The 24,445-nt window shown below is 64.5% G+C and overlaps 4 protein-coding genes across 4 annotated transcripts in view; 3 read left to right on the top strand and 1 right to left on the bottom strand.

Annotated features, from left to right (window-relative positions):
* Positions 1–2,498, top strand: part of PNPLA6 (patatin like domain 6, lysophospholipase) — a 21,366-nt gene extending 18,868 nt beyond the window's left edge. Inside the window, exons 34-37 of the mRNA XM_074566971.1 lie at positions 71–187; positions 1,013–1,109; positions 1,213–1,322; positions 2,044–2,498. Coding sequence (XP_074423072.1) covers positions 71–187; positions 1,013–1,109; positions 1,213–1,322; positions 2,044–2,103 — 384 coding nt within the window. The 3' untranslated portion in view covers positions 2,104–2,498. The remainder of the gene's footprint in view (positions 1–70; positions 188–1,012; positions 1,110–1,212; positions 1,323–2,043) is intronic.
* On the bottom strand, positions 2,324–13,893 carry LOC141734905 (uncharacterized). Its single transcript, XM_074567177.1, has 3 exons — positions 13,457–13,893; positions 9,786–9,961; positions 2,324–4,486 (listed from the first exon to the last, which is right to left on the bottom strand). The coding sequence occupies exon 3, from the start codon at positions 4,442–4,444 to the stop codon at positions 2,714–2,716; it is 1,731 nt and encodes a 576-aa protein (XP_074423278.1). The 5' UTR covers positions 4,445–4,486; positions 9,786–9,961; positions 13,457–13,893; the 3' UTR covers positions 2,324–2,713.
* LOC141734906 (macrophage mannose receptor 1-like) lies at positions 8,431–14,108 on the top strand. The gene is made up of 8 exons (XM_074567178.1): positions 8,431–8,643; positions 9,583–9,903; positions 10,471–10,527; positions 10,658–11,050; positions 12,636–12,781; positions 13,542–13,651; positions 13,738–13,809; positions 13,888–14,108. Exons 1-8 carry the CDS (start codon positions 8,571–8,573, stop codon positions 14,090–14,092), a joined length of 1,377 nt encoding a protein of 458 aa, XP_074423279.1. The 5' UTR covers positions 8,431–8,570; the 3' UTR covers positions 14,093–14,108.
* A 1,617-nt stretch (positions 14,109–15,725) lies between these two features.
* SYDE1 (synapse defective Rho GTPase homolog 1) lies at positions 15,726–24,321 on the top strand. Its single transcript, XM_074567171.1, has 8 exons — positions 15,726–16,050; positions 17,544–18,215; positions 19,052–19,795; positions 19,867–20,081; positions 20,182–20,308; positions 20,400–20,557; positions 21,019–21,256; positions 22,040–24,321. Exons 1-8 carry the CDS (start codon positions 15,963–15,965, stop codon positions 22,465–22,467), a joined length of 2,670 nt encoding a protein of 889 aa, XP_074423272.1. The 5' UTR covers positions 15,726–15,962; the 3' UTR covers positions 22,468–24,321.
* The last annotated feature ends 124 nt before the right edge of the window (positions 24,322–24,445 follow it).

The following is a 24,445-nucleotide window of genomic DNA, read 5'->3' on the forward strand; positions in this document are numbered from 1 at the left end:
TTTGGGGTGCCCCCAGCCCATTGTTTAGGGTGTCCGCGTCACCCATGGGCTGCGGCCACTCTCCCTGCAGGACGTGGGCTACCAGCACGGCAAGGTGGTCTTTGACGGCTGGAGCCGGGGTGACATCATTGAGAAGATGGTGAAGGACCGGCGCTCGGCCGACTTCTATGAGAGCAAACGCATGGACGTGAGCAGGGGGTGGCACCTGGGGCCCATGGGTGGTGGTGGCTGCCTGGGGACCTGCCCTGGGGCGCCCTGGGACAGGCCACCCTGTCCCCAGCACCCTGATTTTAAGGACCTTTTTCCCCTGGCCCTGGAGACATCTTGTCCCGTCTGTCTCCTCCATGTCCTTCTAGCCCTCCTGGAGCTGCTCGTCCCCCCTGGTGTTCTCCTGTCCCTCACTGGCATCTTCATGTCCCTCCCACCCTGCTTCATCCTCCTGTCCCCTTGGTCCATCTCCTGTCCCTCACTGGTGGCCTCTTGTCCCCTCCTTGGTCCATCTCCTGTCCCCTCCACCCTTGTCCATCTCCTGTCCCTCACTGGTGTCCTCTTGTCCCCTCCACCCTTGTCCATCTCCTGTCCCTCACTGGTGTCCTCTTGTCCCCTCCTTGGTCCATCTCCTGTCCCCTCCACCCTTGATCCATCTCCTGTCCCTCACTGGTGTCCTCCTGTCCCCTCCTTGGTCCATTTCCTGTCCCCTCCACCCTTGTCTATCTTCTGTCCCTCACTGGTGTCCTCCTGGCCCCTCCTTGGTCCATCTCCTGTCCCTGTCCCCATCATCCTTTGTCCCTTTGCTCCTCTCCTGTCCCCTCCTTGGTCCATCCTGTCCCCTTGGTCCATCTCCTGTCACCGTGGCCTCCTTTTGTCCCTCCCTCTGTACCCCCCTGCTGCCCTTCCACCCCTTTACCCACCTCACATCCCTCCTCCCGCTCCCCCCATCCTCACCCCTCTCCCACATGGGGGGCGCTGCTGGGGCGGGGTGGGGGGGCGCCCCCCTTTTTTCCTCCCGTAGGTTCTCACGTGTCCCAGCGCCGGCTTCACCGACCTGGCGGAGATCGTGTCCCGCATCGAGCCCGCCAAGCCCTACTTGTCCGACGGCTACGCGGACGGTGAGCTGGGAAGGTTGGGGGGGTCCACCATAGGGGGCCAGACCCAGAGACGGGGTGCTGACCCTAACGCCCCCTCGTATGTCCTTTCCCCTCCCCCCCCCAGAGGAGTCCGACTACCTCACCGAGTACGAGGACGAGGGGCCGGAGCCAGCGCGGGGTGAGGAGGATGCGTTCGCCCCCGCCGAATGGGCTAGTGCCGGCGCCTTGGAGGCTGTGAGTGTCCCCGGCCATGGAGACCATCCTAAGTGGGGTGCCCCTGGGTTTGGGGGGGTCTCCCAAGGGTGCCCTGACCCTGTGCGCCATCATGGAGACCCTCCAAAATGGGGTGCTCCTGGGTTTGGGGACTCCCGAGGGTGGCCTGATCCTATGCATGGGGGTGTGTGGTCATGGAGACCCTCCAAAATCGGGTGTCCCCTGGGTTTGGGGGGGGTGGGGTCCTGAGGGTGCCCTGGCCCCATGTGTGGTCATGGAGACCCACCACAATGGGGTGTTCCTCCAAAATGGAGTGCTCCTGGGTTTGGGGGTCTCCCAAGGGTGCCCTGACCCTCTGCACGGTCATGGAGACCCTCCAAAATGGGGTGCTCCTGGGTTTGGGGACTCCCGAGGGTGCCCTGACCCCGTGCGTGGTGTGTGGACCGCAGGGGTGTGTGGTCATGGAGACCCTCCAAAATGGGGTGTTCCTGGGTCTGGGGGCTCCCCAGGGTGCCCTGACCCCGTGCAGGGGGTGTCCCTGGGGCTGATCCTGCTCCTGGACGTGGAGACCCTCCTAAGCGGGCTCGGGGACAGCCTGGAGCCCGGGTTTCCTGCACCCTGTCCCCATCCCAGTGTCCCCATGTCCTCCAGCTCCCTGCAGGCTCAGGGACAGCCCGGAGCCCGGGGGTGCTGCGCCCGCGTCCCCGTCTCAGCATCCCCAACGTGTCCCGTCTGTCCCCAGGAGGAGGAGAAGACCCTGAGGCACCGCCCGACGCGGGACCCCTCCGCGCCCCACACCTGACCCCAAACGCTCCTGCCGGAGCCGGCACTACCTCCGCATTCGGGGGGGGGGGTTGTCCCCTACCGACACCCCCTCCACTCCCCCCCCACCCCAATTCTGCGGCCGCTCCCCCCCCGCCCTGGGGGCTCGGCCCCATGGCACTTTCCCACTCGTCCCCACTTGTCCCCAGCGCCATCCCCACGCTGGGCTGACGCCAGGGGCGGGGGGGGGGGGGTGGGGTGTGGTGTCGCCGGGGACCCCCATTTCTCTCCCCCCTGCCCCGCACTGTTGCACTGGCCCAAATCCCCCCTCCGAGGCCCCGCCGGGGCGGAGGGGAAGGTGACTGCTGTATATTTTCATTTTTCTTCTTTTTTTTTTTTTTTTTTTTTTTAATTATTATTATTGTTTAAAACGAATCCGGCTGTATATTTTCTTTTTTAATTATTAGTACTTAAAATTAAGCCGGCGGCGGCCACCCTGCGGGGATAAAGGCTTCAAGGCCGGGGCGGGGCTGGCACCCGATGCACTTGGTGACACGCCGGACACCCCCCCCCCTCCCCCCCGCCGCCACTGGCGCGGCAAAAGCACCCCGTAACACAGTACGAACACCCGGCGGCGGCACCCATGGGCGCTACTCGGGTGTGTGGACTCGCTGGTGCAGGAGGAGGTTGGAGCTGCGGCTGTAGCGGCGGCCGCAGTGGGCACAGGGAAAGGGCCGCTCGCCGGCGTGCGCCCGCCGGTGCCGCAGCAAGGCCGAGCGCTGCCGGAAAGCCCGGTGACACTGGGGACAGCGATGGGGCCGCTCGCCTGTGTGCCGCCGGCCGTGTTCCACCAGGCTGGCTCGCTGGGCGAAGCGCTGCCCGCATTGGCCGCAGGCGAAGGGCCGTTGGCCGCCGTGCGCCCGCCGGTGAGCGGCCAGCGCTGCCCGTTGCCCGAATCGCCGCCCGCATTGCCCGCAGGCGAAGGGCCGCTGCCCGCCGTGGGTGCCGGTGTGCGCTCGCAGATGCGCCCGTTGGGCAAAACGGCGCCCGCACTGCCCGCAGGCGTGGGGCCGGATGCCGGCATGGGCCCGGCGATGGCGCAGGAGGTTGGCGCGGTCGGCGAAAGCCTGGGAGCACTGAGGGCAGGTGTGGGGCCGTTGGCCGGCGTGGGCGCTGCGGCGGTGCTGGGCCAGGTAGGCGCTTTGGGTGTAGGCGCGGGGACAATCGGGACAGCGGTGCGGGCGCTCGCCGGTGTGCACCAAGCGGTGCCGCAGCAGCGTGGCGCTGAGGGCGAAGGCTTTGCCGCACTCGCCGCAAGGGAAAGGCCTCTCGCCCGTGTGCGCCAAACGGTGCCGGGTCAGGTGAGCCCGTTGGCGGAAGCGGCGCCCGCAGTCGCCACAGGCGTGGGGCCGTTCGCCGGTGTGGGTCTGGGCGTGCCGGGCCAGCGTGGAGCGGAGGGCGAAGGTTTTGCCGCACTGCGGGCATGGGTGCAGGGGCCCTGCGCCGTGGGCACCCTGCCGGTGTTGGGCAAGGTGGGCGCTTTGCCGAAAGCGCTGCCCGCACTCGCCGCAGGCAAAGGGCCGCTCGCCGGTGTGCGCCCGCTGGTGGACCAGTAGCCCAGCGCTGCCGGCAAAGGCTTTGCCGCACTCGCCGCAGGCGAAGGGCCGCTCGCCCGTGTGCCCTCGCTGGTGCATTGCCAGCGCCGCCCGGTCGCAGAAGCCGCGGCCGCATTCGGCGCAGGAGAACGGGCGCTCGGCACTGTGCAGCGCCTGGTGCCGCGTCAGGGTGGAGCTCGCCCCGAAGCGCTTCCCGCACGCCCCGCAGCGAAAGGGCCGCGCGCCCCCTGCCCTGACCTCACCGGTGGCGTCACCGTTGCGCTGGCACGGCTTGGTGGCATCGTCCTTGTGCTGGTGCTGGGGGGCAGATTTGGTGCTGCCGCCATCCACCCTGTCCTGGCATCGTGTCCCCAAATTGGCGCTGCTGGTGGCTCCATCATCCTGGTGCCCCGGAATTGGTTTGGAGCTGACGGCATCTGCCCGGTTTTGGTGTTGTGTCCCCAAATCGGTGCTGCTGGCATCTGCCCCGTCCTGGTACTGTGTCCCCAAATCGTCACTGCCGGTGTCTGGCGGGTCCTGGCATGCTGTCATCGGTTTGGCGCTGTCACCACCCTCTTCAACCTGGCATCGGGGCTCCGAATCGGCACCAGCCCAACACGGCAGCATCGTTTTGGTGCCACTGCTGCCTGTCCTGTCCTGGCTGCTTGGCGTCACTTTGGCACTGGTGGCATCTGCCGGGCATTGGCATGGTGGCCTCAAACTGGCACTGCCACCGTCCTCACCGTCCTGACTCGCCGGCAGTGATTCGACGCTGCTGGTGTCCATCCCGTCCCGGCACGGTGCTGCCGGTGTCCTGCCGGGTCCTGTCTGCGGTGCAAGGAGAGAAGGGGTGAGCAGGCAGCACCCAAGGTGGGGGGGGTGGTCGTGGACCCCCACCCCGTGTACCAGGGACAGTGGTGACACTGTGGGCAACCCAGTGCCATGGTACCGACGGATCCCACTCGCCGGTGCCCTTCCCAGTCCCAAACTGGTCCCCCAGTACCGACTTTCTGGTACCAGCCCGGTGCACCCATTGCCTTGCCGGTAACTGGGCCCCGCAGCCCGGTACAGCCCCCTCCTCCCCGGTACTGGGTGCCTCCCCCACTGGCTTCACACTGGTCTCAGCACGCCCCCCCCACCCCCCCCCACCCCCAGTACCCCCAGTACTGCTGCTCCTCGGTCCCAGTGCCCCCCATTCCCGGTATCCCCTGGTCCCTGCTCCCCGGTTTCAGTGTCCCCCCCGGTGCCGGTATGGCCCAGTCCCAGTCCCCGTACCTGCTCCCCAGTCCCGGCCCACCCCCTGGTCCCGGTATTGCCCGGTCCCAGCCCCTCCATTCCCTGTATCCCCGTTCCCAATATCGCCCGATCCCGGCTCCCCCTGTACCTGCTCCTCGGTCCCAGCCCCCCCATTCCCCGTCTACCCGGTCCCTGCTCCCCGGTCTCAGTGTCCCCCAGGTCCCGGTATTCCCTGGTCCCCACCCCGGTCCCGGTATCCCCGTTCCTGGCCCCCGTACCCGCTTCCTGGTTCCAGCCCCCCCGTTCCTGGTATCTCCCGATCTCGACTCCCCCCGTACCTGTTCCCTGGTCCCGGTATTCCCCGATCCCGGCTTCCCCCGTATCTGCTCCTCGGTCCCAGCCCCCCTCATTCCCGGTCTCCCCCGGTCCCTGCTCCCCGGTCTCAGTGTCCCCCCCGGTTCCGCTGTCCCCTGGTCGCCGCCCCCCGGTCCCGATCCCTGTACTGCTCCCCGGTCCGATATCCCCGGTCCTGGTCCCCCTACCTGCTCCCTGGTCCCAGCCCCCCCGTTCCCGGTATCCCCCGTTCTCATCCCCCCCCGTTCCCGGTATCCCCCGGTCCCTGCTCCCCAGTCCCGGTATCTCCCGTTCCCGGTATCCCCCGTTCTCATCCTCCGCTCCCGTTCCCGGTATCCCCCTGTCCCTGCTTCCCAGTCCCGGTATCCCCCGGTCCCGGTATCCCCCGTTCTCATCCCCCCCCATTCCCGGTATCCCCCGGTCCCCGCTCCCCAGTCCCGGTATCCCCCGTTCCCGGTATCCCCCGTTCTCATCCTCCGCTCCCGTTCCCGGTATCCCCCTGTCCCTGCTTCCCAGTCCCGGTATCCCCCGGTCCCGGTATCCCCCGTTCTCATCCCCCCCCATTCCCGGTATCCCCCGGTCCCCGCTCCCCAGTCCCGGTATCCCCCGTTCCCATCCCCCCCGTACCTGCTCCCCGGTCTTGGTCTCCCCCCCCCGGTCCTGACCCCCCCCGCCCCGGTCCCGGTCTCCCCCTCCCGGTCCCAGCCGTGGCCGCGCTCGGCCCCGCCCCTCGGCAGCTCCGCTCCGGTGGTGAGGGCGCCCCCTGGCGGCCGCGGGCGGCGCTGCACGGTGAGGCCCCCCGGGACACGGAGTTGGGGGGACAGGGACAGGCGTGGAGACCCCTGCGGGGACGGGGAGTGGGGTGGGGGGGGGGTCATCTGGGGACATGCGTGGGGACAGGACCGCGGGGGCGGCGGGGAGGGGCCCTGCGAGGGCGAGGACGGGTCGGGGGGGGGACGATCTGTGGGGACACCCGGCACCGGCGTGGCACAACTGTCACCGTGAGGGGACACCCGGCCCCACCATGGGACACCTGGTACCACCACATGACACCCAGCGCAGCCATGGGACATCCAGCACCATAACGGGACACCTGGTGCCACACCATGGGAAACCCGGCCCCACCGTGGGCCAACCAGCACCACCATGGGACGCCCAGCACAGCCATGGGACACCCAGCCCCAACATGGGCCAGCGGACACCACCATGGGACATCCAGCACAGCAATGGGACACCCGGCCCCACCACGGGACACCCGGCCCCAGCATGGCACACCCAGCACAGAACTGGGACATCTGGCCCCATCACGGGCCATCTGGCGCCACCATGGGACACCCAGCCCCACCACAGGCCGTCTGGCACTACCGCGGGACACCCAGCCCCACCACAAAACACCCGTCACCACCACGGGACATCCAACACCACCACAGCTCACCCAGCACCACCACAGCTCACCCAGCACCACCACAGGACAGCCAGCCCCACCATGGGACATCTGGCACCACCATGGGACACTCGGCACCACCACAGGACATCTGGCACCACCACAGGACACCCAACCCCACAACGGGACACCCAGCCCCACCACGGGACATCCAACACCACCACAGCTCACCCAGCACCACCACAGGACAGCCAGCCCCACCACGGGACATCTGGCACCACCATGGGACACTCGGCACCACCACAGGACATCTGGCACCACCACAGGACACCCAACCCCACAACGGGACACCCAGCCCCACCACGGGACATCCAACACCACCACAGCTCACCCAGCACCACCACAGGACAGCCAGCCCCACCACGGGACACCCATCCCCACCACGGGACACTTGGCACCACCACGGGACACCCAGCCCCACCACGGGACATCTGGCACCACCACGGAACACTCGGCACCACCACAGGACATCTGGCACCACCACAGGACACCCAACCCCACCACAGGACACCCAGCCCCACCACGGGACATCCAACACCACCACAGGACACCCAGCCCCACCATGGGACACCCAGCCCCACCACGGGACACTTGGCACCACCACGGGACACCCAACCTCACCACGGGACACCCAGCCCCACCACGGGACACCCATCACCACCATGGGACATCCATCACTACCACAGCTCACCCAGCACCACCACAGGACAGCCAGCCCCACCGTGGGACACCTGACCCCACCATGGCCCCCCCCTTTCACCCCCACAGCCCCGTGCCCGCCCCACGGCAGTGGGTCCCCCTCCCACCGGACACGATAAGCTGGGTGCCAGCGGGTGGCCGGGGAGCCGTGGCCAGGGCTGGTGGGTGCTGATAGCACCCGGCCCTTCCTGCGTGGCCAGAGCCAGCGCGGGGCCCAGCACCCACCTCGGGGACACCCGCCTCGGGGACACCCGCCTCGCCCATGGGTGCACCCTGGTGCAGGCAGGTGGTGCCAGGCATGGGGACACCCCGGTGACAGTGACAACACAGGCACTGCCATGGGGACACCTTGGACGCTGACATCTGCTGAGCATGGGCATGGGGACATCCTGGGCATGGGGACACCTTGGTGACAGCGACACCATGGGCACTGCCATGGGGACACCTTGGACACTGGCATCTGCTGAACATGGGCATGGGGACACCCTGGGCATGGGGACACCCTGGGCATAGAGACAATGGGGACACCCTGGGCATGGGGACACCCTGGACATCACTATGGGTGCACCCTGGGCATGGGGACACCCTGGGCATGGGGACACCCTGGTGACAGTAACACCACGGTCACTGCCATGGGGACAGCTTGGACACTGGCATCTGCTGAGCATGGGCATGGGGACATCCTGGACATTGCCATGGGGACAATGGGGACACCCCAGACACTGCCATGGGTGCACCCTGGGCATGGGGACACCCCAGGCCTGGGGACATCCTGGACATTGCCATGGGGACACAGTGGGCAATGGGTGCACCCTGGGCATGGGGACACCCTGGGCATGGGGACACCCATCCCTTGCTCCCCCCGAGTCCCCCACATGCCACCCAGCACCCTCCCCCCCAACCAGGCAGCACCCTTGGGTCCCCTCCATGGGACTTGTCTGTGCTGTCCCCCACCAGGGACACCGGGGGCTTTGCCAGCACCCCTTGGGGGCTGTCACCGGCGGTGCCACCTCCAGCCAAGCTTTGGGGTGCAGGGAGGGAGCCGCCGGCTGCTCGGGGGGCCCCTTCGAGGCCCATCCCCGGGGTGAGGGTGCATCCGGCACCCCCCCCCACCCGCTTCCCGCAGGCTTTATCAGCGGGGACACCCGTTGGGGACAGCTCTTCGGCGCGGCGGGGACAATGTACGGCAACATCGAGTCCAGCCAAGCCGAGCAGGGGCAAACGTGGGTGCTGGGGCCCGGCGACAGGGAAGGTAGGGAGCACCCTTGGGTGCTGGTTGGGGTGGGGGCAAGCCCAGCAGTCCTGCTGTCCCTAACGCACACCCCCATGTCCCTTGTGGGGTCTCACGGTGCTGGGGGAATCCCCTGTCTCAGTCCCTGGTGCCCAAGGTGGGGGGGTCCCCAGGGTAGGTGCTGGCACCCAGAGGGGTTCCCCCCACCCCTGGTGTCTGAGGGGGGGATCCCCAGGAGGGACTGTGGCATCAGGGAGGGATCCCCATCTCCATCCCAGGCGCCCAACGGGGGTCCCTGAGGACGTGGTGGCACTAGAAGGGGATCCTCAGTCCCTGGTGCCCAAAAGGGGTCCCCAGGGCGGGTGGCGGCACCCCGGGGCAGGGGGGGGTCCCAAACCCTGATGTCTGAGGGGGGTCCCCAGCATGGATTGTGGCAGCAAGGAGGGATCCCCATCGCCATCCCGGGTGCCCAACAGGGGTCCCTGGGGAAGTGGTGGCACCTAAAAGGGGATCCCTTGTCCCTGGTGCCCAAGTGGGGTCCCCAGGGTGGGTGGTGGCACCCAGAGAGGACCCCCATCTCCATCCCTGGTCCCTGACGGGGTGTCCCCGGGGTGGGCAGCGGCAGTGAGAGGGATCCCCATCTCTGTGCCCGGTGTCCGAGGGGGTCCCTGGGGTGGCTGGTGACCCCCAGGGAAGACCCTCCCATCCCCAGTGAACAAGGAGGGGGTCCCCAGGGCAGACGGTGGCACTGAAGGGGACCCCCTTTTCCATCCTTCGTGCCCAAGGGCGAGAGACACCAGAGAGGGATCCCCCACCCCTGGTGCCCCATGGGGTGTCCCCAGGCAAGTGCCACCAGGGGGAATCCCCCATCCTGGTGCCCGAGGGGAGTCCCCAGGGATCATGGTGGCACTGGGAGGGGGAGATCCCCTTCAAGTGCTGTCACCGCTGTCCCCTCCCCAGTCTGCAGCGACCTGTGCCCCACGGAGGAGAACCTCTATGAGCCCCTGGACCCCGCCATCACCGTGCCAAGCCAGAAGCACGTGTCCGACTCCCCCAGTATGGCCTGGGCGAGGGCAGAACCATCACCGGCAGGACCAAACCACGCTGCAGTTAAAGCCAGTGCCCCCCAGTTCTGCCCCAGTCGGGGGTCGGTTGTCACTCACCCACCCTTCCCAGCCTCGGGGTGCCGCTCCAGGGACAAGCTGGTGTTGGTGGGTGCCGTGGCCCTGGGGGTCTCGATGCTGGTGAATGTGGTCTTGCTCACGGTTGGCTCACGGCATGGTGAGTAGCGGGGGCTCGGGGGGGCCCCCTTCCATGCGGGGAGACGAGGCTGGGGCTGCTGGGGGGCAGAGATAAGGTTATCGGGGTGTTGGGGGTCTCTAAGGGAGGTTTGAGTGCTCAGCACTCCTCAACACCAGCCCCTCTCCCACCCCTGCTCCATGGCGATGTCCAGGGTGTCCCCATGCCCGGGGTGCACCCATAGCAATGTCCAGGGTGTCCCCATGCCTGGGGTGTCCCCATAGCAATGTCCAGGGTGTCCCCCTGCCTGGGGTGTCCCCATAGCAATGTCCAGGGTGTCTCCATGCCTGGGGTGTCCCCATGGCAATGTCCAGGGTGTTCCCATGCCTGGGGTGTCCCCATAGCAATGTCCAGGGTGTCCCCATGCCTGGGGTGTCCCCATGGCAACGTCCAGGGTGTCCCCATGCCCCCGCTCAGCAGATGTCGGTGTCCCCATGGCAGTGCCATGGTGTCATGGCAGGGACAATGTACGGCAACAGCTCCGGGACACCCTGTGCCCTGCGGTGACAGGGTGACCTGTGGTTTTTGTCCCCATTTTCCCCCTCCCAGTTGCAGCCCTGACGGAGGCGCTGGAGGCAGAGAAGGCGAAGGAGCTGCCAAACATGGGTGCGTGTCCCCCCTGTCCCCTCCTTTTCCGTGGTGACACCCACAGACGCGTCCCCCAACCTCTGCGTGTCCCCAGTCCCCATATGGGTGCCCGGGTGCCCCCCCGCTTCACCAGGAACCTCTCCCACAGTCTCCCAGTCCTTCCTGCTGTACAACGAAGACCACAGAATGTGCGTGGAGGCCAGGGGACGAGACTTGGCGGTGACAACGTGCCAACCCGAAGCCGTGGCACAACGGTTCCAGTGGTTGCAGGGGGGTCGGCTATGGGGCTGGGGGGGCCAGCATTGCATTACGGCCACCAGCGGGCAAAACCTGGCCCTGGTGAGGCTGGAACCGTGCCGGGACGACAGTGGGTTGCAGCGTTGGGAGTGCCGGGAAGGCGGGTTGTTGGCGTTGGCCGGCTACAATCTCTACTTCAACTACGGCAACAACAAGCAGCGGACGGTGATGCTTTACACCGGGGACCGGGAATGGAGCCGCTGGGTCATCCATGGGAGCAAGGATAACATCTGTTCCCGCTCCAGTTAGTCCTGGCACTTTAACTCCAAATATTTAGGGCTTCGCCTAACCCTGCGCTGGCTGAATTTCAGCCTTAACATGGCACGGATACAGCTTAAGCGAAGCTCAAAATGCCACAGGGCCCTACACCTGATTTAACCCTACATTTAGGGTGATTTAGGTAAATTAACCTAACCCTAACCGAGCTCAAACCCTAATGGGGCCCTAACCCTGATGCAGAATTAACCCTAAAACCACGCGATTTAACCTAAATTTAAGTGAGGTCAAACCTCTTAACCCTTAACCCAGCTCAAACCCTAAATATATGTGATTTTACCTAACCCTAAACTAACCCAAACACCATCCAGGCCATAAGTATAAACCATTCGTAGCCCTAAATATATAGGATTTAAACTAACCCTAAACTAGCCCAAATCCCAATAATCCCAATCTAGCCCTAACCCGAAACATATAGGATTTAAATTAATCCTAAACAAGCCCTAATCCCAGTGGGGTCCCAACTCTAACTCAGCCACAGCTCTAAATATCTAGGATTTAAAATAATCCTAATTTAGTCCAAAATTCAGCAAGGTCCTCACCCCAACCCAGTCGTAACCCTAAACGTACAGGACTCAAGGTAAATCCGAACCCCAGTGGGACGCCAAACCAGTCACAACCCTAAATATACAGCATTTAACCTCATCCTGACCCAGTTTAACCCCAGTGGGACCCCAAACCAGTCCTAACCCTAAATATACAGGATTTAACCTGATCCTCACCCAGTTTAACCCCAATGGGACCCTAAATCAGTCCTAACCCTAAATATACAGGATTTAACCTCATCCTCACCCAGTTTAACCCCAGTGGGACCCCAAACCAGTCCTAACCCTAAATATACAGGATTTAACCTGATCCTCACCCAGTCCAATGGGACCCCAACCCAGTCCTGACCCTAAATATATAGGATTTAACCTCATTCTCTCCCAGTCTAAACCCCAGTGGGACCCCAAACCAGTCACAATCCTAAATATATAGGATTTAACCTCATCCTGACCCAGTTTAACCCCAATGGGACCCTAAACCAGTCCTAACCCTAAATATACAGGATTTAACCTGATCCTCACCCAGTTTAACCCCAATGGGACCCTAAACCAGTCCTAACCCTAAATATACAGGATTTAACCTCATCCTGACCCAGTTTAACCCCAATGGGACCCTAAATCAGTCCTAACCCTAAATATACAGGATTTAACCTCATCCTGACCCAGTTTAACCCCAATGGGACCCTAAACCAGTCCTAACCCTAAATATACAGGATTTAACCTGATCCTCACCCAGTTTAACCCCAGTGGGACCCCAAACCAGTCCTAACCCTCAATATATAGGCTTTAACCTGATCCTCACCCAGTTTAACAGAATATTAATATATATTTTAATATTAATATTAAATATACAGAATTCAACCCAAACCCCAGCTGTAACGCCAACCTGGTGGGGATGCTCAGCAGCTCCTGCAGCCGGGATCGTGTCTCCGGACAGGGCTGTCCCCGGTTTTTGGGACCTCTGAGGGGTGACACCCCCCTTTTTGTCTGTGTCCCCCCCGCCCCCAGGCTGTTCCCCTTGCCCCAAAGGCTGGACCTATTGGGGGAATTCCTGCTATTTCTACTCCAAGACGCCGAGTTCCTGGGATAACGCCCAGCGCTTCTGCTCGGCCCTGGGCACGCAGCTCCTGGAGGTGGACGGCACCGAGGAGAAGGTGAGTGGGGAGCGATCCAGGCATCCGGGGCAGGGGATGGGGAAGGGGGAGACACTACGGTGCCCGAGGTGGCCTTTGCGGGGAGGGGGACAATTTTTTGGGGGACGGGGAGTGTCTGGAAGCCCGATGCGAATCCCATAAACCCTCTCCTGAACCCTACGACAGCTTTGGGGTCACCCCATTTTTCCCTGTGGGTGGGTGCTGCTGAGCCCTCACCCTCAGATTTACCCCAAATCTGTCCTTTTAACCTTAAATTTACACTCTAGCGTGTAACATTTCTACAATTAAGCCCAACGCCATTCCTAATAGAGCTCTGTAACCCTCATACTGAGCCAAATCCAGCCGAAACCTATCCCATACCATATCCCTGATCCTAAACCTGACCCTAACGCTATCTCTAACCCTGAGCTAGTCCAGACCCCAGTGAGCCCTAACCCTTAATATACAGGATTTAAGAAAACCCTAAACTAGTCCACGTCCCAGTGGGGCCCTGACCCTTAATATATAGGATTTAAGAGAACCCTCAGCTAGTCCAGACCCCAACGGGGCCCTAATCGTAAATATAGAGGATTTAAGAGAACCCTGAGCTAGTCCAGACCCCGACGACGCCCTAACCCAGCCCTAACCTTAAATATAGAGGATTTTAGAGGGGGGGGATATAGCATCAGGTCCTACCTGTCACCGGGACCTGCTGTCCCCGAGGGTGGGCAGGGGGTGGTGGTGGGCTCTGCCATGGGGCGACGCTGCCTTTGCCCCCCAGGGTCACATCCAGTCCATGCTGCAAGGCTCCTCCTGGCTCGGCATCAGCGATGCAGAGGTGGAGGGTACCTGGAAGCGAGGAAATGGGACTATCCTACTCCGGCAAAGCAGGTACAGCCCTGCGGGCCCTGGGGACAAGGGTTTGGGGATGCGGGGGGACACCCCTAAATGGTCCTGATCCCCCCTTCTCGTCGCAGCTCGTGGCACAGGGACGAGCCCAACGGCGGGCGCCAGGAGAACTGCGCGGCGGTGAGGGAGGACGGCCAGTGGTACGACTACCCCTGCACCTATAAACTCCCCTGGGTGTGCGAGGGGCGCCCCTGAGCGTGCAAGGGACGCCCCAAAAGTCGTGTGCCCCCCCCTCCCCAGCACTTGCCACCCCCTTGGGGGGCTCCCCCCGGCCCCCCTCTCCGCTTGTCACATCCGACCTGCAGCGCTCCGAGATGCAGCTCCGACCTTCAGCACGTCCTTTTGGGGGGCCATGGATGGATCTCCGGGGGGAAAAACTGGGGTACGGGGTGGAGCGGGGGGGGGGTCCCTGCATGGCAATAAACACGTGTGCAGAGTGAGACCCCACTCCAGTGACATGGGGGGGGGGGGGGGGGACTTGCACAGGATGGGAGACCCCCAATGGTGTGGGGCGGATGGGTGTGGGGTGACTCGGGGATTTGGGGGTCCCTCAGCAAAGCAGCAGTGGTTTTGGGGGTGATGCCCCATGGAAGATGTGGGGGGCTGGGGAGGGGGTCTTGAGCCCTCCCAGGCTCCCCGTAATCCCTTCATTTACACTCTAGGGTCCCCAAAATATCTCCCAGATCCCCAAGTACTCATCAGACCCCCCCCAAATATCCCCCAGGGCACCCCCAAATGCCCCCCAGACCTCCCTAAATACCTCCGGACCCCCAAACACCCCCCAAAAATGCTCCAAATACACCCAAATCTACCTAAATCCCCCCATATATCCCCTATGTCTCCCCCAAATACCCCTCAGATCCTTCTAAATCCCCCAGTTGCCTCCAGGTCCCCCCCATATACCTTCCAGACTCCCTAAAACCCTCCCAGACCCCTAAATACCCCTCAGGGCTCCCCCAAATACCCTCCAGACCCCCAGATACCCTCCCAATCTCCCCCTAATAGCCCCAGACCCCTCTAAATCCCCCAAATACCCCCGAGGTCTCCCCCAAATATCCCCCAGACCTCCCTAAATCCCCCCAGATCCCCAAATATCCCCCAGGGCTCCCCCAAATACCCCAAGGCCCCTCTAAATCCTCCCTCAGGGCTTCCCCAAATACCCCCAGACTTCCTAAATCCCCCTCAGGGCTCCCTCAAATACCCCTAGACCCCTCTAACCCCCCTCCCTGCCCGACTCCCTAAATCCCCCCAGACCCCCAAATACCTCCCAGGTCCTCCTCTCGAATACCCCCAGACCCCTCCAAATTCCCCCAGACCCCTCTAAACCCCCTCCAGACCCCCAAATACCCCCCCAGACTCCCAAATACCCCCCCAGAGATCCTCCAAATACCCCCCCCAGACCCCTCTATATCCCCCAAATACTCCCTCAGGGTTTCCCCAAATACCCCTCAGACCTCCCTAAATCCTCCCAGATCCCCAAATACCCCCAAGAGCTCCCTCAAATCCCCCCAGACCCCTCTAAATCCCCCAAGTACCCTCTCAGAGCTCCCCCAAATACCCCCAGGCCCCTCTACACCTCCCCAGACCTCCCTAAATCCCCCCCAGATCCCCAAATACCCCCACAGGGCTTCCCCAAATCCCCCCAGACCCCCAAATACCCCTCAAGAGCACCCCCAAATCCCCCCAGACCCCTCTAAAACCCCCAAATACCCCCTCAGAGCTGCCCCAAATACCCCCAGACGCCTCTACACCTCCCCAGACCTCCCTAAATCCCCCCAAGACCCCTCAATACCCCCCCACCCCGAGCTCCCCACACCCCTCACCCGGTGGCCGCGGGCCCGGGGGGATCCGGGAGGTACCGCGCTCCCGGAGGTGGGGGGGGCTGTTCCCGCTCCGAGGTGGGGAGGGGTTCCCCGTCCATGGGGGGGGTCTCCCGGTCCATGGGGGGGTGTCCCGGTTCGGGGGGGGGTGTGTGGGGGAGGCTGCGTGTCTCTGTCCCCGGTGGGGTTCCGGACTACAGCTCCCGGCAGCGCTGCCGGCGGCATCCCAGGAATTCGCGCCGCGGGATGGCGGCCCCGCCGCTCCAGGCCCCGCCGCGCTGAGGGGACGGGGACGGCCTGAAGGGAGCGGGGCCGGGCTGAGGGGACCGGGTCGGGTTGAGGGGACCGGGAAAGGCTGAAGGGGACCCGGACGGAGCGAAGGGGCCGGGGTGGGGGGGGTGGGGGGGCAGCGGTGTGAGGAGACCCCGGTGAGGGGAGCGGCGGGGCGGGGAGGGGGGGGTTGGGGGGGGGCGATGGCGGAGCCGCTGCTGCGGCGGACCTTCTCCCGCCTGAGGGGCCGCGACCGCCCGCGCGGGAAGAAGTCGGACGGCAAGGACAGAGGTACGGACACCCCCCCGTCCCGTCCCCCCCCCCGGCGAAGGGACACCCCCCACCCCCCCTCCCCGGCACCCCGGGGTCCCTTCTGCACCACCCTGAGGAAGGGACACCCCGCCGAGGAAGGGACCCCCCCCCCCACACCCCCCCCTCAAAGGAGGGGACCCGCCGCCCAAGGAAGGGACACCCTCATCAACCTGGGGTCCCTCTTGCACCCCCCCCCCCCAAGGAAGGGGCACCCCCGAGAAGGGATCCCCCAACCTAAGGAAGGGACACCCCCCCCCCCCCCCCCAAGGAAGGGACACCCCGCATCAACCTGGGGGCCCTCCTGCACCCCCCACCAAAGGGACCGTCCCCAGCACCCCAGGGTCCTTTCTGCACCCCCCCGAGAAAGGGACACCCCCGTCGAAGGAGGGACACCCCCCTCCCCCCGAGGAAGGGACACCCTCAAGAAGGGATCCCCCAACCCGAGCAAGGGACACCCCCCTCAAGGAAGGGACCCCCCCCCCATCAACCTGGGGTCCTTCCTCCACCCCCCGGGGAAGGGGCATCGCTCGACGAAGGGTCCCCCCATCACCCCAGGGCTCCCTCTGCACCCCCCCTAAGAAGGGACACCCCCCCACACCCCCTGAGGAAGGGACCCCCCCCCATCACCCTGGGGTCCCTCCTGACCCCAGGAAGGGATTCCCCTCCCAAGGAAGGGTGCCCCTGTCCCCCCAGGAATGGCCCCCCTTGTCCCCAGGGGCTCTCCTGCCTCCCAAGGAAGGGACCCCCATCCCCCCAGCTCCCTCTGTGCCCTACAGGAGCCGGGGTGTCCCCCCGCCTCGGGTCCCTCCTGCCCCCACCCCACATCTTTGGGGTGGTCAAGCCGTATGGGGGTCACGGGCCCCTGGAGCAGCTGCTGGGGACGGTGGCACATGGCAGGGGGGGGTCGGTCACAGACCCCTTCCAGGGCTGGGGGGCCCCCCCCAAGAGCAGCCATATGGGGGTCATTGACCCCTGGAGAAGCTGCTGGGGTTGGTGGCATATGGGGGGGGTGTCAAGCTCTCAGTGGGGGGGATTCCGGGGGCCGTGGGCTGCCATGGTGGGGGGAGGCACCCTGCTGTGGGTGGGGTGGGGTTCACTGTTGGGGGGACACCCCCCCGGTGTGTGTGTGTGAGCCAGGGGGGCAGGACCCTGCCTTGCAGCACAGAGCCAGGGGACACAGGCAGAGCCACCCCCGTCCCCATTGGGATGCAGAGGGGTGTCCCCCTCCTTACCAGGAGCCCCCCCAGCCCGTGCCGGGGCAGTGGGAGCACGGCTGTGGGTCCGGCCAGCAGTAAACAACCGGAAATCCCGCTTGGCAGAGCCGGCATCGGGAAGGGGGGGGTCCCATCCGGGACGGGGACGGATGGTGGGTGGCCTGGTGGGATGCTGGGGAGGGGGGGACAGGAGCGAGGTCTCCGTGTCCCGGTGGGGTCCCCGTTGGCTCAGACCGGCTCTTCTTCTTCTTCCCGCAGAGCATCCTCCGCCGAGCCCCGATTCTCCGGTGGACCCTGAGGCGGCATTGGTGGAACCGGTGCCGGTGGCATCCCGCAAGCAGAACTGGGCCCGTTTTTCCTGTGGCGGCCGCGACGAGAGGCCTCCCAAATCCTCCCCAGATCTGGCGGACACCGGTGAACCGGACCCTGCTGCCAGCAGCCCCCAGCCTGGCGTTGAACCCCCCAGCGAGGAGGAGATGGAGCCAGCGGAGGAAGCCGAGGCGGTGAATGGCTCTGGGGAGCTCGGTGGTCCTGGTAGGAGCCCCGGTCATGGCGCCTATTTGCAGAGCTTGGAGCGGAGCAGCCGGCACTGGGTGCTGTCATCAGTGAAGGGACTGGGATTGGATGAACCGGGCAGTGGAGCCGAAGCGGATACTGGTGCTGCCGGCAGCGAGGGCGAGATCTGGTACAACCCCATCCCCGAAGATGAGGACCCCCAACCTGGCAGCTCCTGGCAAATGCGGGGCAGAGGGAGCCGCGACGCCGAGAGGGGCCGTGGTGGGGAGTCACCCCCAAAGATGGGGAGGGAAGAGCCCCCCCGGGGCGGTTTGGGGACAGTGGAAGGCTCCGGACCCCGCGGTGGCACGGCCCCGGCGCTGCCCACGGCTGGACGAGGAGAGGAGCCAGGAGCCGGCAGGACCCAGGCTTGCGGTGAGTGGCAGCACACCCACAGCTATGGGTCGGGGAGAGGGGGGACAGTGGTGGCCCCCAGTCCCCTACAGCCCTTGTCATCCTGTCACTCCCCCAAGAGTGTCCCCTGGACCCCACCATCCTGTCTCCATCCGCAGCACCCTGTGGTCTTTGTCCTTTCTCTGTCCCCTGTGGGGTTTCCTGGACCTTGTGGTCCCCAGACCTGATGGTCCCTGTCCCCAGTGTCCCCCAGACACCATGGTCCCTGTCCCATAGGATGGCATCATCCTGATCCCATGGTCCCCATCCCTTCTGTGTCCCCAAGCCAGTGGTTTCTGCCCCTTCCCAGTCTCCCTGGACACTGTCCTTCGAACCTCACAGTCCCTGTCCCCAAGGATGTCTCCTGGACCCCCCAGTCCCCATCCCCCAGGAATTGTCCCCCAGACTTCCCAGTGCCTGTCCCCACCCCAGGGGAGTGTCCCCCAGACCTCCCAGTCCCCGTTCCTTCCCCATGTCCCAGGACATTGTCCCCTGGACCCCCCCATTTCCATCCCTTCCCCATTCCACAGGAATTGTCCCCCAGACCCCACAGTCCCTGTCCCCACCCCAGGGGAGTGTCCCCCATCCCCCAAAGTCCCCATCCCCCAGGACATTGTCCCCTGGATCCCCCCCTCCCCATCCCTTCCCCATCCCTTCCCCATCCCACAGGAACTGCCCCCCCCAGGCCCCCACCACCACCCATCCCATGGGACCCTTCCTCCACCCCACAGTGCTTTCCAGGGAGCAGCCCCATCCCACCCAGGCTTCCCAGTTCCCCCCCCAGCACCCACTCACCCCTTTCCCCCCACCCCCAACAGGGAAGATGCCCATCCCATGTGTGAGCTCGGGGACGGGGCTGCCCACCCCCTCACCCCCCCCCAGCCCCAAGAAGGGCCGTTCGCTCAACAAGGTCAAGTCCCCGGGTACCGTCCGTCGCCTCTCCATGAAGATGAAGAAGCTGCCGGAGCTACGGAGGAAGCTGAGCCTACGCAGTCCCCGTCCGCGGGGCCAAGAGGGTGGCACCTCTCCCTCCGAATCCCGCAAGGAATCCAGCAATGTCATCAGCCGCTACCACCTAGACAGCAGCGTGGCTTCCCGGCCGGGGCTACCGCGAGCCAAAGCGGCCGGCAAAGGTGGCTACTTGAGCGACGGCGACTCCCCGGAGCTGCCGGCTAAAGCTGGGATGCGTGGCGAAGCAGAGAATGGGGAAAACGGGCTGGATGTGGGCGCTTTTCGCCCTTACAGCTGCGGGGAGACGCCGCCGCGATGCGGGCAGCACATCTCGGGCTTGGTGAGCGTTCACCTCCACGGCGTGCGGGACCTGAAGCCGCCGCGGGCCGAAGCCCGGGAGGTTTTTTGCGTCTTGCAGGTGGACGCGGCCAACCGGGCTCGTACGGCTTTGCTGCCCTGCAAAACGGCGTTCCTCGGCCTCAACCACACCTTCAACCTGGAGCTGGAGGGTGCCCGGCACCTCAAGGTGATCGTCTTCTCTTGGGATCCCACCTCTTGCCGCAACCGTCTCTGCTGCCACGGCACCGTGGTCCTGCCCCACATCTTCCGAGGTACGGAAGGGCGGTGGGGTTTGGGGTTTGGCAGCTCGGCACCCCATTGACGGCACCATTTGGCTCCGTAGGTTGCCGGGCCCAGCAGCTGGCGGTTCGGTTGCAACCTCGCGGCGTCCTCTACTCCAAATTCACCTTGGTGGAGCAATGGGAGAATCCCAGCGAGCGGGAACCCCGGGTCTTTGGCGTGGAACTGGGCCAACTGGTGGAGAGGGAGAAGACGGCCACCAAGGTCCCCTTGCTCATCCAGAAATGCGTGGCCGAGATAGAGAAACGAGGGCTGAAGGTGAGGGGGGACTTAATGGTGACAGCTACAAGGGGCGGGGGGGTGGCAGTGGATGAATCCCCCCCTCTCCAGACGGTGGTGACGGTGGCCCTGTTTGCAGGTGGTGGGGTTGTACCGGCTCTGCGGCTCGGCTGCCGTCAAGAAGGAGCTTCGTGATGCCTTCGAGAGGGACAGTGCGGCCGTGACACTCTCGGAGCAGCTCTACCCTGACATCAACGTCATCACGGGTGAGTCCTCGGCCTGGAGGGCGGGGGGGCCCCCTGTGCACCCCATGGGACCACACTGATGTCCCCCACACCCCGTGTCTGCCCACTGCAGGGATCCTCAAGGATTACCTGCGGGAGCTGCCCACGCCGCTCATCACCCCCACACTCTACCACGTCGTACTGGAGGCCATGGCCAAACGACCCCCCCGCGCCCCCCCGGCAGAGCGGGATGCTGTCACCCTGCTCGACTGCCTGCCCGCCATCGAGAAGGTGGGTGCCCAGCGCCAAAAGGGGGGTACTCCAGCACCAAAAACGGGGTACCCGGTAACAAAAAGGGGGTGCCCAGCACCAAAAAAGGGGGTGCCTGGCCATGGTGAGGGATTACGTGGGGATCCCGTTGCCGCCCAGCCCCGAGGTCTCCCCCCATCCCAACTTGCTGCTGTATATGGTCCTTATTTCTTGACCTGTGACAAGTCCCCATGTCGCCTTCCTCTTCAGGACCCCCCTCAGGCATTTTTTTTTGGGGGGGGGGTGGGCGTGGTGTCTTCACATTTCCGCCTCCGCATTCACTGTGTGACTCCACCCCGGCGACATCCAAAGCCAAATCCCCTGGGGCGATTCCTCTGGGCTCTGTTTTGGTGGTGGTGGGGGGTGTGTGGGACAACGGGGTGGCATCCGAGGACGTCCCCGCTGAGGCCGCTTTGTCCCCATCCCCCCACCCCCCCCCACAGGCCACGTTGACGCGTCTGCTGGACCACCTCAGCCTGGTGGCTTCTTTCCACGACTTCAACCGCATGAACTCGCAGAACATCGCCGTCTGCTTCGGCCCCGTCCTGCTCACCCAGAACCAGGAGCCCCGGTGTTCTGGCCCCGGCACCCGCGGTTACGCCCACTGCGAGGACATCGCCAGCGCCGTTGACTTCAAGAGGCACATCGAGGTGCTGCACTACCTGCTGCAGGCCTGGCCGGGTGAGCAGGGTTGGAGGCCGAGGAGGGGGGACAGGCGGACACATCTGCACCCCCTCACTTTGCTGGGGGCGGGGGGGCTCTTTGCCTGGCCACCTCCTGGGCCACCATCGGTGGCAGCTGCTCTGGGGGTCTGTGACCCACACACACACACACACTGTGGCTGCACCACGAGTCACTGTCCCCAGCAGCTGCTCTGGGGGGCCGTGACCCCTATGTGGCTACTCTTGGGAGGGGTCCCCAGCCCTGGAAGGGGTCTGTGCCCCACCCCCCCCACACACACTATGTGCCACCATCCCCAGCAGCTGCTCCAGGGCTCTGTGACCCCCCATGTGGCTGCTCTTGGGGGCCCCCCCACCCCTGGAAAGGGTCTGTGACACCCCCATGTGCCACCATCCCCAGCAGCTGCTCCAGGGACTGCGCCCCCCCCCCCCCTTCCCCCCCATCTCCTGCAGAAGTCCTGGGGTTCCCCTCTTGCCTGGTGGCAGCCCCACACGTCTGCCCTATGCACCCCCCCCCGCCCCCCATCCGGCTTCCCCCGCCTCCAGCAAAAGGTCTGGGGCCCCCCCCCCGCCATCCAACAGCTCTCCTGGGGGGGGGTCCCTCCATTTCTTGCTGGTCTGTGCCTGCCCCCTCCCCATCTCTAGTAACGGGTCCCCCCATTCCCAGCAACTGAACTGGGATTCCCAGTTCCCAGCAAAAGCTCTGTGCCCCCCCCGACATTTTCCCAATACCCCCAAACCACCCAGTGACCCCCCCCGCCCTGTTTTACTGCTCTCTCTGCAGCCCCTCGCTCAGCCCTGGCCCCCCAACTTTGGGAGGGGGCGCAGCCCGGTTGCCTGCAGCAGCAACGGGGGCCAGTGCTGCGCCTGGACCTGCTGGAGAACGCGGTGGTGGCCCGTCACCGTCCCCGAGGACCGGAGAGTCCCCCCAGCAACCGCTACGCCGGCGACTGGAGCATCTGCGACCACCAGTTCCTGCTGGTACCCGGCGCAGCCGGCAACGCTGACTACGACGAGGCAGCGACTGGCGATGATGACAGCGAGGTGCCACCACGGCGGCCCCCGCACCAGCGGACCCTCTTGGTGGCCGATTTTGCCCTGGGCGAGGAGCCGGAGGCGGCCTTCGGCCCCCGCCTCAACCTCAAGGACTTCGACGCGCTCATCCTCGACCTGGAGCGGGAGCTTGGCAAGCAGATCAACGTCTGCCTGTGAGACAGTGCCGATACCAGTGCCAAAACCAGTGCCAAAACCAGTGCCAACACTTGCACCAGTGATGCGGACACTGGTGCCAATGATGACACCGGTGATGCCAACACCAGTACCGACACTGGTGATGGTGCTGACACCAGTGATGCTGACACTGGTACCAATGGTGGCACCGGTAATGCCAACACTGGTACCAATGCCAACCACCAGTACCTACGGTGACACCGGTAATGCCAACACTGGTACCAGTGCTGAGACCAGTACCGATGCTGACATCAGTGATGCCAACACCGGTGCTGAGGCTTAAACCGGTGATGCCAACACCAGTACCAATGCCAACGCCGGTACCGATGCTGACACCAGTGATGCCAATACTGGTGCCAATGCCGACACCAGTACCGATGCTGACGTCGGTGATGCCGACACCGGTGCCGATGCTTAAACCAGTGATTCTGACACCAGTACCAACGCCAGGACCGGTGCCAATGCTGACACTGGTGATGCAGACACCAGTGCTGATGCCGACACCAGTGATGCCAACACTGGTGCCGATGCCAGCACCAGTACCGATGCCAACACCAGTACCAATGGTGACACCGGTGATGCCGACACCGCTACAGACGCTGACACCAGTACCGATGGTGACACCGGTGATGCTGACACCGCTACGGATGCCGACACCGGTGCTGATGCTTAAACCGGTGATGCCAACACCAGTACCAATGCCAAGACTGGTGCCGATGCTGATGCTGGTGATGCCGACGCCGATGGTGACACCGGTGATGCCGACACCAGTACCGATAGTGACACCGGTGCCGATGGTGACACCGGTGCAAGAGCGACCAAAAAAACGCAGCACTTGCCTCTAGTTGCCTTGGATTTGCACAGCGCCGAGCAGGATGGACCCCCACTGTGAGGCCGCCGCCTTTGGTAAGGTGGGGGCCCCCCCCAAACCAGCCCCAGCACCGTTTTCTTGCCCCCCCACCCCCCTCAACCGTGGTGGTTTTTTTGGGGGGGGCCGGGGAGGGGGGGCGGCAAAGGAGGGACTGGGGGCTCGGTGCCTCTTGCTCGGCTTTTTTTTTTTTTTTTTAATTTTATACGGCCAAATTTCACCCTCAAGTGCCTGTTCGCTCCCTTCTCCCTTCCCTGGTGCCCCCCCCACCCCCCCCAAAAAAAAAAAACCAGTATTAGGAAATATCGACAAGGGTCCGTGACCTCCATCGCTCAGGCTGGGGGGGGCCCCTGCTCCCCCAAACCCCTTTCCCCGCTGCGTTTGCACCCTGAGGAGGGCGATGGGGCTTCCTCCTGCCCCCCACCACCCCGCACCCAGCCTGGGTGGCAGTGGGGACCCCCCCGCCCTCACCGCCCCCCCCCTTTCTATTTTTTTAGCCCCCCTCCCCTTCCTTTCTCAAGGTGGGGGCTGCCGGTACGGGAGCGCTGAGCTTTTTATTTATTACTCGAGCTTCGTGTGCGTGTGTGTGCGTGGATGGATGGCAGATGCCGTCACCGCAGCCTGCAACAAAAAAACCCCACCCCTTTTTAACCCCAAAATCAACCCACTGCCAGTGTTACAACGAGGGGGGGGGGGACGAGGGGTTCCCCAAAATACACTCCCCCCCCCGCTCCCCGCCCAAAACCAGCCTTGCTCAGTATTAGCCTTAAAGGAACCAGCTGAATGTGAAGCCACCGGCCCGGCCGCGCTGAGCCACCAGTGTTAAAGTGCCCGGGCAGGGGGGTCGGGGGGGGCCAGGGGGGTGACAAAGGTGTCCCCTTTCTCCCCCCCAAGGTGGCCTGACTCCCCCCCCCCTCGCCCTGCCACCGCCTTGTCACCGTCACCAGCAATAAATGACACAAGCTGCACTCGCCACCGGGCTTTGTGCGTGTGTTGGCGCGACGCCGTCCCGACAAAGGAAGGGGGACAGTCCCCAAAACGTCACTTGGGGTGTCCCCAGGGTGGTGGCACCCACATTGATGGCGCAGGATG

Source organism: Larus michahellis, chromosome 25 (genome assembly GCF_964199755.1).
Source record: "Larus michahellis chromosome 25, bLarMic1.1, whole genome shotgun sequence".
Taxonomy (NCBI): Eukaryota; Metazoa; Chordata; class Aves; order Charadriiformes; family Laridae; genus Larus; species Larus michahellis.